The 25,305-nt window shown below is 34.4% G+C and overlaps 1 protein-coding gene across 9 annotated transcripts in view; it reads right to left on the minus strand.

Annotated features, from left to right (window-relative positions):
- The window catches only part of RELCH (RAB11 binding and LisH domain, coiled-coil and HEAT repeat containing), a 110,436-nt gene that overhangs the window by 3,812 nt on the left and 81,319 nt on the right, over positions 1 to 25,305 (minus strand). For 4 of the 9 annotated variants that reach the window (XM_025422114.3, XM_025422110.3, XM_025422107.3 and 1 more), the window contains 7 exons: positions 22,113 to 22,195; positions 21,275 to 21,338; positions 19,692 to 19,830; positions 15,762 to 15,878; positions 10,667 to 10,755; positions 7,344 to 7,414; positions 648 to 2,358 (listed from right to left, as the gene is read on the minus strand). In XM_025422114.3, coding sequence (XP_025277899.3) covers positions 2,238 to 2,358; positions 7,344 to 7,414; positions 10,667 to 10,755; positions 15,762 to 15,878; positions 19,692 to 19,830; positions 21,275 to 21,338; positions 22,113 to 22,195 — 684 coding nt within the window. In that variant the 3' untranslated portion in view covers positions 648 to 2,237. Of the gene's footprint in view, positions 1 to 647; positions 2,359 to 7,343; positions 7,415 to 10,666; positions 10,756 to 15,761; positions 15,879 to 19,691; positions 19,831 to 21,274; positions 21,339 to 21,539; positions 21,623 to 22,112; positions 22,196 to 25,305 lie in introns of those variants that run through there. The other 5 variants (XM_025422111.3, XM_025422108.3, XM_025422112.3 and 2 more) reach the window with 4 other exon arrangements.

Genomic DNA, 25,305 nt, shown 5'->3' on the forward strand with positions numbered 1-25,305 from the left:
TGAAGTCTTACTGACATTGATATACTTAACAGCATAATAAGGGAGATTCCCTTGAAATATATTGTATATCTTATTAGCTGCTGCCTTTTATTTTTTTATTTTATTTATTTTATTTTTTTTAATTTTTTATTTATTTATGATAGAGAGAGAGAGAGAGAGAGGCAGAGACACAGGCAGAGGGAGAAGCAGGCTCCATGCACCGGGAGCCCGACGTGGGATTCGATCCTGAGTCTCCAGGATCGCGCCCTGGGCCAAAGGCAGGCGCCAAACCGCTGCGCCACCCAGGGATCCCAGCTGCTGCCTTTTAAAGGAACTGCAAGCATTTAGATAAATGGATTCACGAATTGGTAAAAATTATCACAATAAAAATTATGTATTTATCTGGTAACGAATATACTTATTCTACTGTATTTCAAAGCAAATGAGAGACATTAACACTTTCTTTGACCTGCCTCTGAAATATATTCATTTTATAGCAACAATCTTTTTTTTAGTAAAAGTAAACTAAGTATATAGATTATTATTCCCTAAATAACAGTACATTTTAATGAATACATTCTTTCTCATTTCCTTTTGCTTGGATATAGAATATATAGTGTTTCAGAATGAAAATAAATACACATAGCCAGAAACAAAACAAAAACAAGTATGCAAAAACATTTTATTTATAATAGATCAACATTTTTGACATGAAAGGTAGCCACTTTCAATTTCTCAGGAATGCCTAGAATCCAACAGTTTCTGAAAGACTAGTTCATTTTAACAATTATGTCACTATAGTCAAAAGAAATAATTTCAGAATGAACCTTTTAAATGGCTTTGTTTATGGCAACTTATTTTATAATTTTGAATGTGTGGTAAGCTAGCTTTCCCAGGAAGTGAATGTAATCCAACTATATCCCAAGTGTATGAAACCAGTTTATACAACAAACATCAGAATCACCTATGTGCATCCACTGTGCTCAAACAAGAATTCTCTTTATCAAAATATTCATTTTTCAAAAAGGCCTCACATTAACCCCTCAAACCAATCACCCCTTCTATGTCCAGTACCACTCTTCTCTACTTCAAGTTTACTTTATAGACAACTGTCAAATTCCAGTGGAACTGTACACTGACTTAAGACTATGTAATATATATCAAACACAAGAATAGTCACTGACTTAAAGGGACAAGGTGTTAACTAACCAATAATAATTTAGCTAATGTCATTTTTAGTTTAGAGGGAAAAAAGCAGCCCCCAAATATCCTTCGCTTTTCGGTACTTCTCTGTTATACACAGAATGAAAAGATAATTTCTGAAATTAAAATCATTTAGAAAATATCTTAAATAAAATATTTTACATAAATAAGTGTTAAATTTCAAATTCAAACCACATTTTCCTATGTATTTAAATTTGGGAAAGAATTTCACAATTATTAGCTCTTCTTACTTACATCTATTTTTGAAGTATTTAAATCTACTACAAATCAGTTTGTAAAATTCACCTTGGTTACCACTCCCCGTGTTTATGTGCTGTCTTTCCTCAGGTAAGTCCATTTTATGCATGTAAGTGCTGGGGAGGTTTGAATAGCACTTAAAGAATATTCATGAGAGCTCTGAAATGTAGAATGTTTCATTATAATCTACTTACTGTAGGATCTGTAACTCAAATTCATCACAGCATTATAAAATACTGTGTGAATGGAATGCACACAACTCCTACAGACACACAAACTGAAGTCCAAAAGGCACAGAGTAATGCTGGTGGCTCTTTCTAGTCAGTTAAGAAACAATAAAAAGTCTGCATTATTCTTTCATAATTTAAATACTTAAGTAATCTCCACTTTTATTACTTTATAACAATGACTTCAAATTTACATTATTTTAAGTACCATTGTAATAGCTTAGTGTATAATACAGATATTTGCTAATATCCCATCCAAAAATTAAAAAAAAAAACCCTCTTCACTATATATATATATATATATATATAAAAAATTATTCTGAAAGACAAGAACATAGAAGAGGGACTTGGTACAGACTATAAACTCAATTTTCTATCACCACAGTTATAACTTCAAAATTAACAGATATACAGCAATAATCAAAAGCAGTGCAAATATCTTTGGAGGTTAGGATAAAATTATAATGCAAGAACATAAAACAAGGAAATAAAAAAGGCAAGTACTTCAAGTACAAGGAACCAGTCTGCTGAGGTCCTTCTTAGTGTTTACTGGGGGCTTCCTTCCTGCTTTTACTTCTTTCTCTGAAACACATTGGCCAACATGGCACCTGATGTTGTCAACTGGCCCATTTTGTTCAAAAACTTGGTCTTTGTGTCTTCACTCACTAAGCTTGCAGCAATTGACATTGAGCTAGGAAAGAAATTTTAAAATTCAAGTAAAGCAATTTTTAACTAAGATATCCATTTTTTCATTTCTTCAGTAGTATGATGTTAATAAATACATTCTGAACTGGTATCACAAAAGGGAAACTAGTATTTATGGAGAGGAGTTTTTATGTACCATACTAGGTTAGGAGCTTTATGTTCATCGTTTATGTTAAAGGAAGCAGTATGGCATAGAGGTTAAGAGCAAGTGAGACTGAATCTTGGCTCTGTCATTTATCACCTGCGTGACCCTGAGCAAGTTATTTAATCTCATCTGTAATGTAAACCTCATTTGTAAAACGGAGACAAGTCCATTACCTACCTCATAGGTCTATTAGGAATTATACAAGTGTACAGTGCTTATTAGCAGTGGCAGGCATCTAATAGCATGCTGTATTAGTAGTTATTCTTATTATCATTTCACTTAATTCTTACAGCATCCCTGGAAGATAGATATTATCCCTATTTTCACAAATAAGTAAATTGAATCACAGTGAGGTTTTTATACTGTGCTGATAACAATCCTATGACATATTACTTTTGGGAGGGTGAGGAAGAATGTCCTCAAGTGCCACACGAATTAGTTTCAATCAACAATTTTAGTTTCAATCAACAATTTAAAATCCATTACTTCTTTCTTTTTTGAACAACCTTCTCTAGAGGGAATAAATACAATTTAAATACCTTCTAAAGATTGCTAATTCATCATAATACCAAATAGAATATGGATCAAGTACAATTTTTCAGTGATCCAACAATAAATCCAGTTTACTGGTCTGTGGGTTTGGCCTATATGCTTTAGATTACTCTGATTCAATTTCCTAAACTGAAAAAGACAGATTGCAATTACTACTGCAAAATATTCTGAGGACTAATGGAGAGAACATGTCTGAACATGTCATGGGCAGTGAATGGAAAGGTGCAGGAACAGATAGATGTCCACGGAAACTACAGATGAAGCACACACTACCACCAGGAACTTCTGCTTTTCTGTAGTCCCTAAAGGTGTGTGCTGTGAATTACTAAATTAAATGCCAGACCATGACTAGCATCTTGAAAATCTCTTCTTCCCACAGCTCTTCACCCAGTACACCAACCTGGCCACTCCCTTGTCTCTGACTACTTGTCTTCTGCTGCCTTTTCTCTTCCTACAAAGTAATCCTCCATAAGATTCAGCATTTGGCTCTTGGTTCTTCAATTACAAAACTTACTGTTGAAACTTTCTCTTGTAGTTTCAAGTATCATCTCAATAAGGAGTTTGGGAAAAGTCTCATATTACTATTGTTTGTTAGATAAGCTAACATCAAGCTTTTTTTCACCTCCTACCCCTTAGGTGACCCCAGTATTTTTCCTTATTTGTTAGTCGTTTTACCTTCTTCCTCTCTGCCCATCACTGAATATAATGGTTTTCTCTTTTCTATGTAAAACCAATCACCAGGAGTGCCTGGCTGGTTCAGTCAGAAGAGCACATGACTCTTGGTCTTGGGGTCATGAATTGGAGCCCCACACTAGGCATAGATATTACTCAAATAAATAAAACTTAAGAAAAAAAAACAGTCATCAAATCCTCTGATTTTATTCTATGAAACATCTACTATTTTTATTTCCATTGACAATACCTTTCAACTGAATTATTCCAACAGTCTTAGATCTGGTTTCCTGGCACAAGCAGATTAACTTGAAATAATCACTTCTTCATAGCCTAGCCCTTCTCAAAAATCTTCAATGGCTATTTACTACATACAAGATAGTACGCTTGGCATTCAAGAAACACAGCAATCTAATTCTGGTGTATGTGTTTTAACCAACCATTACTGCTCAATTTCTAGACTCCCTTGAGTTACGTTTGCCAAGTTTAGTGTTCAAAACATTTTTAACTTCTTTCTCTCTATTTGGTGCCTAACATCCTTTAAATCCCAGTTCAAGTCCTAGATTTTCTCTAATACCTTTCCTTAATGTTCTAAGTTTACAGTACTTTTCTTTCTGTAGAACAATACTGTAAGCTAAAAGGGAAGTCTGATCTTAGTTTGAGAAAACCAGGATATATGGGTCAGATAATTCTTGAGTTTTAATGATATTCTAAGCAGAGGGCAACAATGATGTTAAAGAGTTTGGGACGTTCAGTCTGGAGAAGAGAAGATTCAGAAGCTTTAACAGATACCAATGTTACATGTAAAAAATTAGACAGAAATATATATCTGCATAGCTGTATATATTTGTATAGCTCTACTGGGATACATCACAATCACCTGGAAAATTTACTGAAAATACAGATGCCTTGGCCTAACCCCAGTTATTCTGATTCTTTCCATATGGTGTAAAGAACCCAGGTATCTATTTTACACAAAGCTTTCCAACAAAGAACCACTACATTACAGTATTTTTTTCTGAAGAGAAAATTTATATTTTTATCAGTTTAAAAGGAGTCTGTAACGCTCTCCCATCTCTCTGCCAGATGATGAAACCTATTTTAGAGAGGAAACATTATAGGAAAGGAGACTTTAACTCAGGGTAAAAGAGTAATTTGTAAAAAATAGAATTGTTAAAAATGAAAGGGTTGCCTTGTGAGGTAATACTGTTTTCTTCCTGCAAGTTTTCAAGGAAATCTCAGATCTTTCTTTTGTAACTCTTATCAAACCAGTTGCCATTTCTTGATTCCGAATTTGTAGAACCTCTTAACATCTTTAAAATATTTACATCCTAGAGTAGTTCTCTTTTCCTCCATACCATTTCATCTTACAAATTACTGTCAAAAGGACTTAGGATGTTAATTTGAAAAGCCTTGCAATGGACACAGATGGGATATTTTTGGCATCAAAAGAACAATGCACTGAATTATATCAAATATTTGAAAATACATGAGTTAACGATACTTGAACAAAACATCTAACTAGTCACCATCAGAGGGTGAATCAATTCATTATTTTAGAAAATGTGATAAGAGAAAGAACTGAACATTTACCTTGCTTTTACTGTAAACAACTGCTGTATCACCGGGTAACTTTAGTACATAGGGGGGAAGGTTTTTTCCCTGAACTACTCTAGCTCACAAATGAAAAGGGAATGGTAGAATTAGAGTAATGTATTTAGTAATACTTAATGAATCAGTGGAGCTAGGTATTGATCATTAACACATGTTAGTATCACCAAAAAAAACAAGTAGACATTGTCTCCCTCATGATGGAAACACACCTCCTTCTATGAAACAGCCTTGCAAAATCAACAAACATGCCCTGAATGTGATGAAGTCTCTAGATCTAGACCCAACCACGAAATTTATAGGAAATACAGAGGAACATATTAAAACAATGAGAGAGAAATGTAATCAACCAAACTTAGACTGTGGGAACCTCCACAGAACAAAGATTCAATTTCTTCAGTAAGTACATAAAGAAAAAAATGAGATAGATGGGGAATTTATTGATTAGAAGAGACTTAAGAGACATGTCAACTAACTGCAATGTATGGAACTCTGGATTTGACTCAAAGAAATAGACTGTAAGGAAAAAAATACAAATCACTAATGACTTTTATAAAACAATTCAAAATTTGAACACAGATCAGATAACTGATAATAAGTTTGTTATTTCGGTGTGATAATGACATGATGTTTATGTTTTAAAAAAGAGCACTTGTCTCTTAAGGATACATACTAGCATATAGGAAGGGGATGGATGACATAAAATTGACTGAGTTGATAGTTATTGAAGCTGAGTGGTGAGCACATGGGAATTTACTACATTATTTATTTTGTGCTTATTTGAAATTATCTAAAAGTTAAAAAAAATAACAATATAGAAGATTTGAATAACATGGGAAAAATAGGATTATAAGCTTTTTTAAAGGAAGTTATAAAGATATTTTTCTTTCAATTTCTGCATGGTAATTAATTAAAATTTCATTTAGAATGTATTTCACATATAATTCTTAATTTTGTCCCCAAACTTTTTATATGTTCAACTGATAAGGCACCAAATAATCTTAACACTTAAATGTACAACAAATGAACACAAGTGTTTGCTTTGGTGTTTATGGGTTATATGTTCAGAGTTAAAGCCTATCAAAGTATTTTTACTGTTTTAACTTTCCATGATTACAATGGTAGGAGAGTTCCTACCATTCCAGGAGGCTTAAGAAAGGGCTCTGACACACAGTATAAAAAAGTAAAAAACTATATGTGTACGTGTGTGTAAGGGAGGCTGGTGGTGTGAAGGGGTAAGTGTGTGTGTGTCTGGGTACTAGCCTGATAAGATACTTATTCCTAGTAGTCAGCTTTATAAAGGAAAAACCTTTGAGCTTTTTATGCCTAACAGAGTCTATTTAAGATTAACTGCTCAAGGCTACATCAACAAGAGCCAGGAGTACAAAGAGTCTATTTGTAAATTACTTCCTCTCCTCAATGCCCAACTTTACTCTTTCACATCTATGCTTATATTTTGACTTCACTGAATCTTTGAATTCTAGTTAGTTTGGTTAGGAGCATGTATATAGAACATTCACAAGTTTACAATCTTTTATGCAATGAATCAAATTATGCCTTATAATTCCTATCACAAATTTCTAAGAAACTATTTTGACTAGTGATTCTCAAATCCAGCTACCTATCACATGGTCTTTAAGCTTTTAAACCTACAGATCCCTAGGCTGAATCAGATTGCTGAGAGGACAACACAGCGCATGGGTAGAGATCTAAATTTAAAATTCCCCAGAGAATTCTGATGCAGATGATTTATAAACTAGCATCTGATAGCCAATTATTTTTATTTTTTTATAATAAATTTATTTTTTATTGGTGTTCAATTTACCAACATACAGAATAACACCCAGTGCTGATAGCCAATTATTTAAATAATTTTCTTGCCTTCCAAATAAATGACTACAAGGCAACAATAACACCATACCCATCTATAGAAAATTTAGATAGAGAAATTAGGTTAATATGAAGCCTTACAAATAGAATTAATGTCTTACCCTTGAGGCTCTTGGACAGTCTTGTTCTCTACTTTTTGTTCACATTCTTTTATCATGGAACTTAAAATGACCTGAGTTAAAAAAAAAAAAAAAAACTTTAGTGAAATGACTTTAGTTTAGAATAGTGAAATGCTATTAATCTAAACTTTCAAATTTAATTTCTAATATTACCACAAACTAATGTTAATTAAAGATATAAAGTTTTGGCAGTCACTTTGTTAAAGGAATTCACAAGCATTAGATTGCTATACAAAGTACTTTATACACAAATAGCTTTATAAGACCTCCATCATATAACCTAATAATTGACTTTTTCACTAACCCTACTTCTAACTCTGATTTCAATTCTCCCTTAGTTTTTCCTACTATAAAATGTTAAATTTGTATACATCTATACATTTAACATATACACATACCATGGTCACACATATTTTCCCAGTAAAAGCTGTTCTGTCCCATGCTCCTTTGCTTTCTCCAGGTTGCAAATAGCAAGATGCTCTATTTTAATGTCTAGAGCAGGGACCAGACGTAGGTCTGTGGCTAGTGAAATATAATTGGGAATACAATGGTCATCTAAGAGTTAATATCATTTTTTCAGGGAGACTGAGTGAGTAATGGAAAGGGTGGAAGGATCTAAGCTGCTCCTCCAATTGCTAGCAACCATACCAGAAATTGAATGGTCTTTCTGAATATTCTCGGCCCATGGTTAGGCATGGAGATCACTAAACAACAAATATTTACTGTCACCTACTACGTGCCAGGCACTTTTTAATATACATTGAATGCACAAACAAAACAGACAATATTCCCTCCTTATGGTTAGCTTATGTTCTTGACAATATAAAAAATAGGTAAGTTATATAGTATATTAGAAGGTGATAGGGTGGGCAGCCCCGGTGGCTCGGCGGTTTAGCGCTAGCTTCAGTCCAGGGCCTGATCCTAGAGACCCAGGATCGAGTCCACATGTCAGGCTCCCTGCATGGAGCCTGCTTCTCCCTCTGCCTGTGTCTCTGCCTCTCTTTCTCTCTCTCTGTGTCTCTCATGAATAAATAAAATCTTAAAAAAAAAAAAAAAAAAGGTGATAGGGCTTTGGGAAGAATATCAAGTAAAATATGGGGTACTGGAGGCCAAGGTGAAGAATGTTATGATCTACATGGAGGTATCCCGAGCAGGCTTCAGGGGGATGACATTTAAAGAAAAGCCTGAGAGAGATGAAGGAGCAAATATTTCAGACACTGGGAAGAGGCTGAGCAAAGGCTCCATCTGTGTAGAAATGCATCTATCACATTCTAAGCAAGGAGGCCAGAGTGTGGGTGCAGAGTGAGCAAAGAGGGCGATGTGAAGGAAGAGGGAGCCAGATCTTAGAGTGCCTTGCGGGTTACAGAAAGGAATTTGGTTATTATGTGAGACTTTTGTCATATGCATGTTAGGTATAGATTAATCTTTTTGTTCCAAATCTTTCTAGTTTTCCACTCTCTGATCTCACAGATCATAGATTTTGCTTGTTTAGCTAGTTTTTACTTTATTCTGTTTGGGGGTAGTTTTTGTGCTTTTTCTTCTGCTCCCTACATTGTCTGTTGCTTGTAGTACTCTTTCTTGCATGTATGTTTTCATCTCCGTCTTAGATGTTAGAGGTTTTTCTCAAATGGTTGGTGATTTTGGGATGTCAACTAAAGACTAGGGCACCTAAAATGCTGATTAAAATATCAATATCTTCATGCATTGGGTACCTGAGTGGTTCAGTGGTTGAGTGTCTGCCTTTGGCTCAAGTCATGATCCCGGGATCCTGAGATCAAGTGCTGCATCAGGAGCCTGATTCTCCCTCTGGCTATCTCTGTGTGTCTCTCATGAATAAATAAACAAAATCTTAAAAAAAAAAATTCTCTTTATGCATGAGTAACTTCACTTGAAAGTGAATTGAGCACAAACCAAACTTTGTGTCAATCTTTTTCTCCCGTGGGTATAATCCTGACTGCCAGCATTCTTGGCTCCAACAAGGGGAAAGGAAACAAGGTTTTCAATCACTATGCCTTCACTTAATTTCCTTTTTCTCATTATAACACTCATTCCTGCTTTTAACTACATGTGATCCCAAGTTTAGAAAGTAAAGCTTCAGAGTTCTGCCAAGGTTGGAAAGGGAATCTGGAAGTTGATCCTTACAAAAACTTTTAACCACTCCGATTTTCAGCTCAACCTACACAATGAGGGTTGTGAAATAAGCCTTATAATATCTTGCTCTATCCTGCAGGCTTAGCTTTCATCTTGGATGCAAAAATCCTCAACAAAACGCTAGCATACCAAATTCAGCTTCATATAAAAGGAATTGTATATCATAACTAAATGAGATTTATTTTAAAAATGCCAAGGCTGATTAGTGTCCAAAAATCCATTAGTGTAAAACAATGAATCAAGAGATTAAAAGAAATAACCACATGATCTTCTCAACTAAGGCAGAAGAAACATTTGACAATATCCAACATTCCTTCATGATAAAAAGTCAATCAGCTAACAGTAAAAGGGAACCTCCTCAACCTAACAGCACCTATTTAAAACATATCAAGCAAAGGAGAAAGACATAATTCCCTAATCCTAACTTTAATACATGTTTCAAGAGCTAATAGAAGCAGCACAAAAAACTGATAGAAACGTAAGAGAATTCGATCTTAATTTACCTATTAAACAAAAAACCCATGGATCAGTAAATAATAGAATTGAGAATCCAATCTGAACTGAATAAGATACAATGTAGCAAACGCACAGGATGTGGCTAAAAGAATACATACAGCCTTAAATTCATGTATCCCAAAAGTTTAAAAGTAAATGATCTAAGCCTCCTCTGTAAAAATCTGGAAAAAAAATCAAACCTATTATGATAATGGGTAAACAGATTGTAGATATAGAATAGGAAATAAATGATAAACAGGGTTTTGGAGGAAACAGGAAGACAAACAGAATGAAAGAATTATATGGAAATGGGAGACAGAAAATAGAAACTCTGCTTCTAAGAAAGTTAATGGTCAGAGATAAAATTGCATAGCATTTTACAATTTAAAAAGCATTTTATGTACATTAGATCATTAGACTCTAATTATATTCGGGGAAGGAAAGCATGTTATCCCTACTATGTAGAATTAGAGAACCAAGATGTTAAAGGTATTTTTCAAGATCTAACCAGTAAATGAAGCCATAAAATGACCCTATACTAGATTTAAAAGAATTAAGCACAGCATATCATAATCATGCCTCACATAAAGAATGCAAGACTAAAGAGGAAATAGACATTGAAACATACAAACATGGCATGGATAATCACAGTCGCTCACCTCATGTTCTGGAGAAAGATGTTCCATATCAGTCCGTAGACATCTGAGACCAGGTAAAAAGTGATTAACCATTAAATCCTCTGAAATGACTTGACACAAAGGAGTTAAGGTAATTAAAAAAAATCAAATTGAGATTTCCAACAGAAAAACAAGATAAAAATGATGCCTAAGGCATACAGATCACTTAGAACAAACAAGCTTCCCTCAAGCATGATTCTCATTTGTTGAGTTAATCACTAACAAGAGTCAATTGTGTTTATTCCTACAAATCCTTTTATGTCAGTGGTCTTTATTACAGTAACACTACATAATTTAATTACATGTTATGTAAACACATGCAGTAAGTGTAAAAATTAAATCATGTAATTTAATTGGATGTTTAAATGATGAAAAGTAAAAGAATTAATGTTTCCATCACAACTAAGTGGGAAGGTTTAAAAGAACTGGTAAAGGCCAATTACTTAAAATGGTGCTGTTTAATTATGCCTATGTGAAACAGCTGTAAAAGTGAAAAAGGTCTATATCCAGTATCAGAAATGTTTCTGGGTCCTCTTTAAAGAAACTTAAACTAAAAATCACAATTACATAATGGATGTGGTTTATCTAAGATGATATTTAACTTTACTCAGCAGGCTCACACAAAAGAAAGACCTCAGTACTACATCAAAAAGTTGGTAAGGAGGGGCACCTGGGTGTTAAGCATCTGCCTTTGGTTCAGGTCATGATCCCAGGATGGAGCCCCATATTTGGCTCCCTGCATGGCGAGGAACGTGCTTCTCCCTCTCCTCCCTGCTCATGTTCTTCTCTCTTGCTATCTGTCTCTCTCTCTCTCTCAAAATAAATAAAATCTATAAAAAAATGGTTGGTCAAGAAAATATTATGTATTTTAAGTTAAAGTAAGTTATATAAACCATTTTCTTGATTTTCTGCTTTAACCATCCTATTAAATTGGCCTACTATTGGTCCTAATTGAACTGGGTAAAAGAACTTTTACTATAATAACACATGATTAGTAATAGTTATATTTCCTGGTCACATTTCAGTTTTAGTTGATTATCCTGACATTCAAAGAGATCAAGAAAGCAAGTGTATTTCTCAAGAAAACAATTCCCTTTGTTTATTCATAGCACATTCTTACCTTATTATAGTTAGCCATTTAAAAAGTTTTTTCTTTTTTTTTTTTTTAATATTTTATTTAGTTACTCATGTGAGAAAGAGGGAGAGAGAGAGAGAGAGAGAGAGAGGCAGATACAGAGGCAGAGGGAGAAGCAAACTCCATGCAGGAAGCCCGATGCGGGACTCAATCCTGGGACCGCGGGATCACGCCCTGAGCTGAAGGCAGACACTCAACCCAGGCATCCCTAAAAAATAGCTCTTATTTAATAGTATATGTACTAAAGTGAAAAATGGCAGTAAATGATGTCCCCTATAAAGATGAGTTAGTCTTTCTGAAGAACAAGTTATAATGAATTTCATTAATTAAAAAAAAAATCACTATAATATATAACTTTTGCCTTAAAAATATAGTTATGACCTAAATAAACTTAAAAACATAGTTATAAACAAATATTATTTGTAAATAAGACTCCTGTAAAGAGGAGTATATGTATATGTATATATATGTATAAGTATATGTATAAGTACTAAAAATATAGACATCATTTGGTTGAACCAATCCCTCTATTCATAGAGGGCTCCTACATAATGGCTATGTAGTCTTGTTTTCTAGATATAGGGAAAATACCACCAAAATGTAACTGTGAGTGACCTTGCAATCAGTAGTGAAGCATCTGATCAGGGTTCCTGGGTGGCTTAGTTGGTTAAGCCACTGACTTTTGACTGTGGCTCAGGCCATAATCTCAGGGTTGTGAAACCAAGCTCTGCATTGGGCTCCACACTGGGTGTGAAGCCTGCCTAAGGTTCTCTCTCCTTCTCCCTCTGCACACACCCCCTACTCCGCTCACACTCTTTCTCTCTCTCAAAAAAAAAAAAAAAAAAAAAGTGTCTGATCTAGAGAAATATGGACACGGAAACTGAAGACGGCCTTATTTGGAGATTAAGTCTCCTCCTCTTTCTACTCATTGGATATACCTTTTCCCTGTGGAATCACACAATCTTTCTTAAGGGTTGGAAACTTAGAGATCATTTTATCCTATCTAATATCAGGAATCACCTCTACCTCATTTGTGAATAATGGCCTCTAACTGCTAACAATGACAGGACATTCATAGTTTCATAAGAGACATCGCTCTTTTTAAATAGCTAAGTTACAAAGCTTTTCTTAAAGATTTTTTAAAAAAGATTTATTTATTCTAGAGAGAAAAAGCACACAGAGGGACAAAGGGACGGAGAAGGAGAGAAGCAGACTCCCTGCTGAATGTGGAGCCCAACAGGAGGCTCAATCCCACAACCCATGAGATCATGACCTGAGCCAAAATCAAGAGGTGGACACTTAACCCAACTGAGCCACCCAGGCACCTGTAGAAAGTTTTCCTTATAAATAACCTGTAACCTTCTTGTTAGTGTTAGCTCTACCCCCGAGTTACAGTGTGCCTAAACTTTCTTCTATATAACAACCTTTAAAATAATTTTTGAATTATCTTTTCATCCCCATGCTCTCTTTTCTCCAGGTTAAACATTTCTAAATTCCTCTGAATTTTTTTAAAAACATGACTTATTACTATACTTAATGTTAAACACTATAGTTTTCCCATGTCCTTATTAAAATATGATGTCAGTGCTTAAAGGAATACTCTTGTGTTCTATCAGATCAGAATGGAAAGGAATACAGAATAGATTTGGATTGTAGGACAATGTGATTTTATTGTGGCCCATACTACTCTGTTGGCACAAGTACAAGTTATGACTCATGTAGAACACTTTTAGTACTTGAAGTAGGTCTATTGTTAAGATGTTCTTCCTCTTACTATATTGGTGTAAAGACTTTATTATATTTACTCTATATTGTGTGCCTACCTAAGCACACAATAATATTCTTTCTATACAGATTCTATGCACTTTAGAAACCACTGCCTTGCCTACTTGGGAATATTTGGTTTGATATAGCTACAATTTTTGATCTTTGGCTTTCCAGTTTCCTTTGAAGCATACTCCTTTAGAAACTCTCTGCTATATTAGATTATACATAACTTCTTGCTTAGGTTTTTAAACATCTACTTTCACAAAACCTAGGGAAGGTATAAATATAGCAATGTTTTCTTTCTTTGAAATACAATTTTGACATGCCATTATTACTCTCTTGAAAGGGTCTTGTTACTTCTCCATTAGTAAAGAGTTCTTCCTTGCCAATTCAGAATATCACTTCCTCTTTTTGCTTCCTCTATCTTCCCTAAGTAGAAAATGCCAACCAGATAAATCAAGAATAATAGTAAGTTCTCCTTTTAGTGGAAATAAACTTATAAAAGATATATGGATAGCTGAAGTACAAAATTACCAAAATATGGTATCTCTGCTACTTTATAATCTGTTATTATAAAAACATGGCTGACATCATCCACATGAAGAGGTAATCTATAGCAGATTCCTAAAAATAAAATGCTCTCACCTACTCACCAAATTTCAAGTTTTAACATTTCCAAAAGGATAAATAGCTCCTTAACAGATCAGCTCTATGCTTCTACTTTCCCTATTTGATTTATTCAAAACAAAACTTCCCACTGAAATGTTCCAGTTAAGAATCCAGTGCCAACGTATTGGTATACACCAAAATACCAATCGATGATATTTTGCAATATATTTATCTTATTTAAAATTGCTTGTTCACTTTACTTATTACTTCAAACTGGTATATAATAATATGGAATCATAAATATATTTTTAAAAAGATTTTATTTAATTATTCATGAGAGACACAACAGAGAGAGAGAGAGAGAGAGAGGCAGAGATACAGGCAGAGGGAGAAGCAGGCTCCATGAAGGGGGAGCCCAACATGGGACTGGATCCCAGGTCTCCAGGATCAGGCCCTGGGCTGAAGGTGGCGCTGAACTGCTGAGCCACCCAGGCTGCCCTGGAATCCTAAATATTAATCCTTAAACTCTTCCTCTGTCCTGTTTTCTCATAGGAAATCTCTCTCTACTGTCATTTTTTTCTATTATAATCAGAATTTTCTGATTATGCTCTCTAGCATGTACTTTCATAGATGTTTGCGTATTCAGCCTTTCACTCCTTTTTTGATCTCTTATTTCCTCTTTCTTAACCTTGCCTGCCTTTTAATGGGAGAGCAGAAAAGCAGGAGCTCACTCTGCCCATCTTTATCTTTGCTTCCTTCTTAGTTTTATTTTACTAGGCCTGGGATAGTAAAGAGAACATGTAACAGGATAGCTAAAGTTCTTTGTTCTAGTCACAGTTTTGCTTTTTAACTATAAAAAACAGAAGTCACTAATATCTTCAAGCTTTAATCATTTATAAAATTTAGTGGCTGACATGAGTTAGATGATCTTTGAGTTTTCCTTCAGTTCTACCATCACTGGAGATGATCAGCCATGTTGGCACTGTACTTCCTCAATGAGTGATATCTCTCCATAGCCTTCCACTGGATACAGATGGTTAAACATTAATAAAAAACGCAAATGCCAGAACACATACAAGGAAGGCTTCCTTTTGATTAACAGAAGCCTCAGCTTTAACTCATTTTGTGCTCAGACACATGGCAATTAACACAGATAAAACTTAAGTGTTTCAAAATTATAGAACATATATTCACGGAGGACTTAAAACTATCTTTTAAAATTATGAGATAGTGGGCACCTGGGTGGCTCAATTGGTTAAGTGTCTGCCTGCAGCTGGGGTCATGATCCCAGGGTCCTGGGATCGAGCCCTGAGCCCTGCCCCATGCATCTCCCTCCCCCTCTGCTCTTTCTCTCAAATAAATAAATAAACAAAATCTAAAAAAAAAAAAAAAGATGACATGGCTTAGAATAAGCAGTGGGGCAAGCCAAACCAAATTTTAATTTTCTATAACTATTATGTAAGTTAAGTTGAAGAAAAAAAATACTACCTTCCAAGCTTTAACAACTGAGATTCACTGTAAGATTGGTTATGTAAATTTAGATACATGGTAATATAGCAAGGATACAACAACAGGAAAGTGCACTGTAGGCTTCAAAAAGATGGGTAGCAATATCCAGTCTTTTAGAATCCACAATTTGTAAATTGTTCACCAAGGCTAATTTATGCAAGTGCGGTATAACAACTGAAAAAAAGAAAAAGAAAAGGTTAGACTTTTATCCAAAACACTGCATACACTACACTTATACATTAAAATTTTTTTTTCATTTTAAAATTTATAAAATTTCATTTTAATTCTAGATGATTTCAATCCTTGCTTTTTACTGGAGAAGAAAGCATGTTTCTCAGAATAAAAACATTTGGAAGGCAGACATAGCACTGTCTCTATAACCTAATTATGAAAGTGTTTACAGGTCATTTGGCCTCATTGAAATTAAATTTCCCAATTTGAAAACCAAATAAACAAACGTAAACAATCTACCTTTATCTTTAAAATAAGTTTCTTTATAAAAATCAGATATTACCACTGCAATTAAACAAAGGACAAATATAGTATACTTATTCTTTTTCAGTATCAAATTATTTTACTCCTTTATTAAACAATTCTCAGCTTTAGTTTCTCAAATTCTTAGCAAGACCAATGTCAAATAGCACTGGTAGTTTAGTTCAAGTCACTCAAAGGGCTCCACATCCTCTTCTGTCTCAATGATAGTATAAAATTTCAAAAATATAGACAACCTACTGCTAAAATAAAAGTGAGGGACCAAGAAACAGTAACCAATTCAGTAGCAATGAGCACCTCTAGAGCCTAAGACTGTGTTTCTTAAATACCAGGTTCCCCATAAAACCAGGGTTCCTTGGAGAAATGGTTCCAGGGTCAGTGACTATTAAAGTATTGCTCACAGGGCCCCTTTCTAATCTCTGCTTGGATGGGGAACCCAAAACACCACTCATAAGCACATACTTCTGGATCAACTGCAGTGACTTCTTTTGTGTTTGCATTGAGTTTGTGTAGGTGAAAGCCATAATCTCCTCCTAGAAAAACCTCCTGCTTCCTAACAAACTGACACTAAAATCACAACTTTTATATTAGTAAATGGCAAAAAAAAAAAAAAAAAAAAAATCCCCCATGAAAACTTAGAATAACATTGGCCATTTTTAGGGTATTTTGTCTTATCAAAATTAGTAACAACATATTTAAGAGGAGCTCTAGAAAAACTGGAAGACAAAAACTCCAAACATTCATTGATTTCCCACTGAATTCACAGAAACTCCAATTCACTAACTGGCATGCTGAGGCCTCAAAAAATGGTGGCTCTAAGAGGCCTCTTTGAGAATTTTCTCTTAAAGAGAATCTTTGAGATTCACTTCTATCCAAACCTTTGGAAGGGTCGTTGAACTTCATTATCTATTGACACATGGCCTCTTTATTCTTTTTGCTCCTTTTCTGACCTCCTAAACAAGCAATCCTTTCCTTAATGTTTTTCTCAGAAACTCAATAACCATATTGCACAACAAGCCCTTAAAACTCCTTAAATAGAAAACAAATTTATAGAAGTTACTTTAACTCTAGAGCCAATTAAAGACTATAATTAAAGATCCTCCTAAATCTCCAAAGATAGACAAAAATTTACTATAATTAAAGATCCTCCTAAATCTCCAAAGATAGACAAAAATTTACAGGATTCAACTTTATATGTAAATTATTCTAGCTACCCATTTGTAGCAATTAATTTACTTAATTAAGATAACCTCTCAGATGGAAATAAATGATTAAAAGATTTAATAACCAAGATATGCATAATTCTACAACTGACCTTCAGTGGGCAAGGAAAATAGGAAATGCACAACATAAGGCCATTGTAGAAGCCTTTCTCTTAAGGGCAGATTGGACAGAATCTAAACTACAAACAAAATAAAGATAAATCAATAGGAGACTTTGTAAAAATTGATTTCAATAAACTTTCAAAAAATATTTGGGGTAGATCCACAGCCAAAGTAAAGAGAATCTTACCCTCTCTTTTTGTAAGTGGGCTCAGAACTGAAATAAAGAAGGAAAAAAAAGAACTGAAATAAAGAACTTCTTAAAGAAAAAAAAAAAAAAAAAAAAAGAAACTAACCTGAAATGTAAAATTGCCATCTTAGAAAATCTCTAGAATATGAACACTTTCAGAGAGCTTTATAAAGTAAAAAACTGAAAACAAACAACAACAAAAAGACTGAATTGTGTTCCTGATAAAACCAATGGCCCCTGTAAAAGAATCATGACAAGAACGTCCTGTGATAATGAAGAGCTAGGAAAGAAGAAAGTCCATTGGATGAACCAATGTCCTCTATTTCTAAGAAACAGAATGACAAATATACAAAATGCCATTCTGAGGAAGATCTTACAACCCAATAATTCTCTGTCCTTCCTCTAAACTCAATTAAAAGCAATTGTCTATAAATAAAGATGGTTGAGATAGTATGGCATCCTTGTCAATATGGATGCCATCAACCATATTAACACAGCATATTAAAGTCCTCAGGGTAAAGTTTTAAAGTAAAAGGAAAGCCAATTGATTGGGCAATAAGTACAAAGGGAAAAAAATGTTTTGTTTGTTTGTTTTGTTTTAAAGGGGGAAAAATTCTGGTTGTACCAAAATGTGAAGGAAGATTGTATAAGACGTATTTGTGGGTATACATTAAGTTGTAGAAGGAAGACAGGGATAACAAATGGTTTATTTCATCTATTCAAGCAGTAGAAACATCTATTGTCAATCTTTTCCCAAGCTGACCTTTGTTATTTTGGGATTATTATGATAATAATAATATTCTTCTTTCTTTCTTCTCTGTGATGTGTAAATGTTTCTTTTGAATGGACACAAAGAGGTTAGATCATGTTCTAGAGAGTTACTAACTCAACAACATGGCACCCACCGAAGACTCACTGCCTCTTAGCCAATTCCTTGATCCAAGAGCCAAGATTTAGTGTCTCCACTTCAGAGTAATGACACCCTCAACAATGCTGGTCAAAGTACCTTCAGAGTTTTTACTAGGATCACTTGTAAATCTGACACTACAGTATATGCAAACTATCCCTATTGCTAACTAAAATACCAAACTGTTTCTTGTTAACTAGAAATACCGCTATTTTCTCACATTATTAACATTATCTACTAAAAAATAATTTTGTGATTGTGTTTCCTTAGCTCAGTAAGTACTATGCCCTCAAAAGACATTCTGGACACTGCTGTCCAAAAATTAACAATATTTTTTGTTGATGACTCTTACGTTAAAAAATATCAGGCCAGATATGCAACAACTAGACCATGGGAGAATCCAATTTTGTATTAGAAACCAAAATAACTTTAAGAAGCCAAACTTGTGGTCCTCTCTAGGGCATGTCAAATTGCTAAAAATTAAAGGACTGAAGTATAGCAGTGATAACTGGCATATGCTTTTGGAGTAATAATTACTGGATTCTTTGATGCCTCTAAAAGAAATTGCTCTCATAAAGGCTGAGGCCTACAGTAAAAGAGATATTATAGAAACTAGAAAAAATGCCTTAGCAGATAATTATGCAAATCATTTAGTAGATCAACAAGCTGTGCATTAAAACAAAATCACTAAATGGTATGGTAAGTGAAAGAAAAGCATATTTTTCATAAGAACATGTCTAGAAACACATAAAAATTTCCTTAAAAATGAGAATTAAACAGGAAGCTTTAAATAGAACACAGCACAGTATTTTGAAATTTACAGTTCTTTAAAAATGTTTTAAAAATAACTTTGAGTTACTTTTCACATGTATTACAGCAGTAAATATGTAGTATAAACTATCCAGTAATAGTATTACTGATCAGTTCATAACAGTCAACTTGGTTCACTTTTAGCTTTCAGTACATGAAAGATGAAGTATAAAAGGGCTTTAACAAAGGACCAATCCTGAGAGAAGCTTCTGGCTTTGATCTTACATTACAATTCATAAAAAAAAAGGTAGAATAATGCAACTTACACTCATCTCGGAACCTTGGTTCTGCATTAGGTCCAACTCTACCAAATGTTTTTATGATCTCTGTATGCAAAGAATACTGGTCTTGGTACTGAGGATCTTCCAGGAAAGAAGCCAACTGCATTTTCACCCTTTCCAGCAACTTAAAATTGGATATTGTACCGTTATTTTGCAGAATATTAAAAACGGAATAGAGTTGTTAAAGAGAATGTTACACATTAAACATGGCTTGCAGCATGGGTTCAAGTGATTTATACTAACATGACAGTAGAAATTTGCAATTAAAAAGAACTTATTTAGTCTTCTGGCTTAGAAAGGTTTTACATTTTTTATGTTAATTTTTTTGTATTTTTTGAAAATACAAATGTTCCCTAACAAAATGTGAAATCAAAAGACCCCATAGTATTTAGAGAAAAACAGATAAATTTAATGATTTATGTTTTAATTCTTAAAAACCAATCACAGTGTAAACTACCCAATTATTCACCTTCTGAAAGCAATGAGTCATTAATGACTTACATCTTACTCACATTTCCCTAAAAGTCATTTTTATTTTAGGATTTAAGAACATGTTGAAATTCTGCCAAGACTGCAAGCGTTGCAGAATGATACTTTTTCATGTTGCTTCACCAGTGAAATATATAGGGAAAAAATGGAAAACTTCTTTCCCTCATAACTAAGTTGTTTAATTTTTGTTATTAAAAAATCTTTATGAGAAAGGAACTTCATAAAATAGTGTTTCCTTTTTTTGGCGGGGGGGTGTAAAATCTTTCCATTTAAGTGGCTATGTAATATGTTCACGAAGGATTTATTTTCTAAAGTATAGGGTTTTTCATTTGTATAAAAACATGTCCAATTTGATTATAAAGAATAAAATTCTGATATAAATGCTGAGAAGTGTCTTATAGTTAATGTTTCAGTTAATGTCTTATAGTTAATGCACATTAACTTGAACCTAAATTACAAGTTTCTAAATCAAAATACACTGTTACAGAGAAAGAGCCTGATAATCTCCTGAAGCAGGCATGACAGCGGGTTGTCACAGTCATATGGCAGCAACAGCATGATACTAGTCCACTAGACTTACACCTTGGTATCAATGACACAGTTATGAGAACGGAGGTGCCTCTAGCCTCCATTTGCAAAAATGAAATAGGTTTGTGTTCCTCAAGTTACCTGGCAAAATGTCTTCAAATTTGTGCAAACTGGTAATTAGGAATTTATTCCTGATTAGGAATCAGGCTTTCTAGATGTCTACTGGGCAATAGAAGCCTTTGGAACTAGATCTGGTTTGAAGGATTATTCAAAACTACAATACTCAGCTAGGCTTAAAATGGGACATCTAAGAGTTGGCATATAATTAATTTTCTAATTGAGAAGAAAGACTAGAGATTTCCTTAGGATATGAAAATATACTTCGGGTAAAGCCCTCATGTTTTCAAATATTGAGATATTCCTCTGGCCCATACCTCAACAAGAGATAAAATGAAAGGTATAATGCTTCCTGCCCCCCACCACTAGGTGCATGTTGGTAATGTATCATCACCTCAACAGTACATAGATAACAAATTTCAATCATTTCCTACCTCTCTCTGAATAACCGTTTCCATAATAGTGCCAAAGGCCGGAATTGTGGCAATTCTGACAGAGCTGTTAGAATTAAAAAAGAAAGAAACTGAAACTTTCTTTGAGATGAAAAACTGATTATTAAAATGTATATCAAAGTAAGTACAAGGTAAATATACTGTATTAGTCTCTAGCAATGACAAATTAAATTAAAAAAAAGCAGACCAAGAAGAATGCTCAAAAAGACAGACAGGATAACTTAAGGTCGCAGTCTGTGGAACTCACAATTCAGGATCACTGGACAAGGTAACAAGGGCCGGAGCAACCCGCTTGTCAACTAACGCTTCACTCATGCCTCGAAGAGTCAGCTGTAAACCAGTCAACATGCAATAAAAAATGGTTTGGTAAACTGGAATGAGAACTGGGTTAGCTGTGACTGAGGATGGGCAGGCAGACTCATTGGTCTTTCTCGGTTTAGTCACCCACACGAGACATTAAAATGTTAAGCCTTTGGTTCATGCCACTATACTTACTGGTAACAACATGTTAGTGAGATTAGAAGAGCATCCTTTCTTGGCCTGGAAGAAATAGTCCATCAGCATATTTTAAGTTTTGGAAATGTTTATTGAGAATACTACTAATGTATTATTTTCATATATGGCCTCCAAATGTGACAGTCGACATAAAAAAAAGATACATGAACAGTATGATGAAGTTTAAAATCAAGTGAACATAATCCAATATTGTTATTTTAAAGAGATAAATATATTCTTTAAAGAATTTAAAAGCTGATGGTTATTTCTTGACAGGCACATTTTGAAAGGGATGCTGAATGTAAAAGGCAGGGATGACACTTACATTTCAGGGTCACTGGAGAGAGTAATGAGAGCAGGAACAACCCTCTGAGCTACCAGAGTTTCATTCACCCCCTTCACCAACAGCTGATTGGTCAACACAGGGGGGATTCACAGGTGATGCATGGAAAAAGCAAACACAGTGCCACGGGAAGAAGGAAGGAACAACCAAGAGAAAGAGAGAAAACGCAAAACCAAAATTAGAAGCTAAGCAAATACTGCTACTAGAGTGCTTTATAAAGGCAGAGAACGCTTAGCAGGGAAATAAAGCTTAAATAGCCTAGCAGTCTATGAAAAGAGTTTGTAACCAATTCATTAGCAGTTTGTACTTTTGGTCAAAGTCTCCATGCAATTTCTGTGTTCAATGAAATGCAATTTAAAAGAAAGCTTTTCTTTCTTTCTTTCTTTCTTTCTTTCTTTCTTTCTTTCTTTCTTTCTTTCTTTCTTTCTTTCTTCTTTCTTTCTAAAAATATATATATATGTATATATTTTTTTCTGGGTTGTATGGTTAAATTTATTGAAGTACATCTCGAGTCATTTTATTATGACCAAGAAGGTACAAACTGGACTGTTTTTAAACCAAATTCAAATGGCTAGCAGCTACCACTAAACTGCTTCTGATTGTTCTATTGCAAGACAACTTAAAAATCCAGGACAATTCCCAACCTTTTACATCACAGAGCTTTCTCTTTTGAAGTACAGAGACATAATGCAGCCTAAATGGAAAGTATTACATGTGGGAATTAGACCTGGGTTCAGACTCTAGCTCTCCACTTATTAGCCACGCTGGCCTTAGATGTATCGCATAATCTCTTGAAACTCAGTTTTCTCATCTGAACGTGGTGATAGTAATCTATCTTAAAGGATCGTTGTGCTACTACCACACATAATATACCTAAATACTGTGTCTGACAAAGATTAGGTATTCAAGAAATGTGAATTTAATTATTATGAATGCTCCACGGATTTAAGATTTAGGAGATATTTCAAAGAAGAAATTATTAATTAAAAAATTGTTTTGGCTGGTCCAAGTAGTTAACATTTACAGTTTGTTGTTTTGCATTTCTCTAAAAGCTGAAATGAATGAGAAAACAAATACGATAAGCACAGACCTATTTCTATAATCCAATGATAAAATAATTCATTTAGCAACCAACCCTAAATCTAGAAGAGGCCAATACTGAGCAGTATCCATTTTGTTTTTAAAAGGGCAAGAACTTAATCCTACATTCTGAATTTCAGAATTTAAAAACAGATTAATCCTATATGCTAATCAATCTGTTCACCTTGCAATGGATCTAGGCCTCACAGAAGATGGAAGATACCGTGGAATTTTTAATAACAAAAAACACAACCCTATGTGTGTGTTAACACTTTTCTTCCCACATATTTATCATATCAGGGACAGCAGAGCTCACCTTATGTGGGATTCTTAGTTTGACAATAAGATGTCATATAATGTTATATGATAACATTATAGATGTCAAGCAGAAAGAAAGGGGAAAGAAGTTCAAGTACTGTTAAATAAAACTTTCTTCTCTGTACTGCTTTATAAATAAGATAGCTTAGATCTAAATCAGTAAAGTGTATCTCAAAGTGCCTGTTACCTTATGCAGCCAAAAAGCATTTAAGAAGAAAAAGAAGGGATAATATAGGGGACAAGTTAATTTTTCACTGCTCTGCATTAAAAAAAAAAATTTTTTTTAAAGATTTTATTTATTTATTAGAGACATGGAGAGAGGCAGAGACACAGGCAGAGGGAGAAGGGGAGCCTGATATGGGACTTGATCCTGGGACTCTGGGATCATGCCCTGAGCCAAAGGCAGAGACGCTCAACTGCTGAGCCACCCAGGCATCCCTGCTCTGCATCTTTTAAAAAAAGATTTTATTTATTTATTCATGTGAGAGAGACACACAGAGAGAGAGAGAGCGAGAGAAAGAGAGAGAGGTAGAGACACAGGGCAGAGGGAGAAGCTGGCTCCACAGGGAGCCCGATGCGGGACTCGATCCTGGGACTCCAGGATCACGCCCTGGGCTGAAGACAGGCGCCTAACCGCTGACCAACCCAGGGATCCCCCCTGCTCTGCATTTTTAAGTGTAATTTCTTTATTAAGTTGGAAAGCCAAAAAGCAAAATTTAAGAGCTACTGATAATTATACAGTTTACATAAAATGTATCATTTGTTAAAACTAGTGAACTAAGTACAATTATTACCAATATTTTAACAGAAAGAAACGAAGCCTTGGGGAAGTTAAGTAATTTGGGGTTTTGGAGGCAATAGGCAGAGTTAGAAAACAGACTCAGTCACATCCCTTTCAGAGCCCTAGCCATCTTTGAGTTGGCTACTGTTACATGCTTAGCATCTTTATGAGGATTCATTACATGAAGTTTTTTTCTGTACGTTCTGGGAAATCTATTATGTTATATGATAAAGTTTCCTTAAAATCAATTTAAATAACAATTTGCTACTTCTAAAAGTAACATACTGCCTCTTACTTAATTAGAATGATATGATTGACTGGGTTTCCCCTTTTTGTCCTGCTTTCTGAAAACTTAGAGCTACATTTAGCATTCATTTTTATTAAATATCTCTTATTATGCTCCTGTTATGTTCCATTTCTCAGTTACTTCTCAACAGTTTCTGGTCTCACATTAAAAATTTTCTTTTATTATAAATGGCCTGCTTTCTATGTTTTTATTTTGAATTAATTCACTGCGGGTGGGGGGAAGCAGGCATAATTTTATGTTATAGAATATTAGTATAAAAAAACCTTACAAAACATTCTTATTCTTTTAGTATCATCTGTTCAAAATGAGGATCATTGACAAAAAGGTAACTTTATTGTTTTTTAAGATTTATTTTACAGAGTGAGAATGAGCAGGGCGAGAGACAAAGGGAGAACGTGAGTGAGTATCCTCAAGCCGACAGCCACTGAGACTGGAGCCCGATATGGGGGTCATCACAGGGGTCGATCCCAGAACCCTGAGATCATGACCTGAGCTGCAATCAACTGACAAGAGACACCCAGGTGCCTCCAAAAGTAACTTTAATTTTTTCTACTAATGACTTTTACTGGTATGATCACTGAAAATTTTTTATCATAAATGAGTTTGAAAAAATACAGAAACAAATCCATCTCTCAAATTGGACTCAGAAGTTCATAATCAACCTGAAAGAACACTGAAAACTGCTAGAG

This window comes from Canis lupus, chromosome 1 (assembly GCF_003254725.2).
Source record: "Canis lupus dingo isolate Sandy chromosome 1, ASM325472v2, whole genome shotgun sequence".
In the NCBI taxonomy this organism is placed as follows: Eukaryota; Metazoa; Chordata; class Mammalia; order Carnivora; family Canidae; genus Canis; species Canis lupus.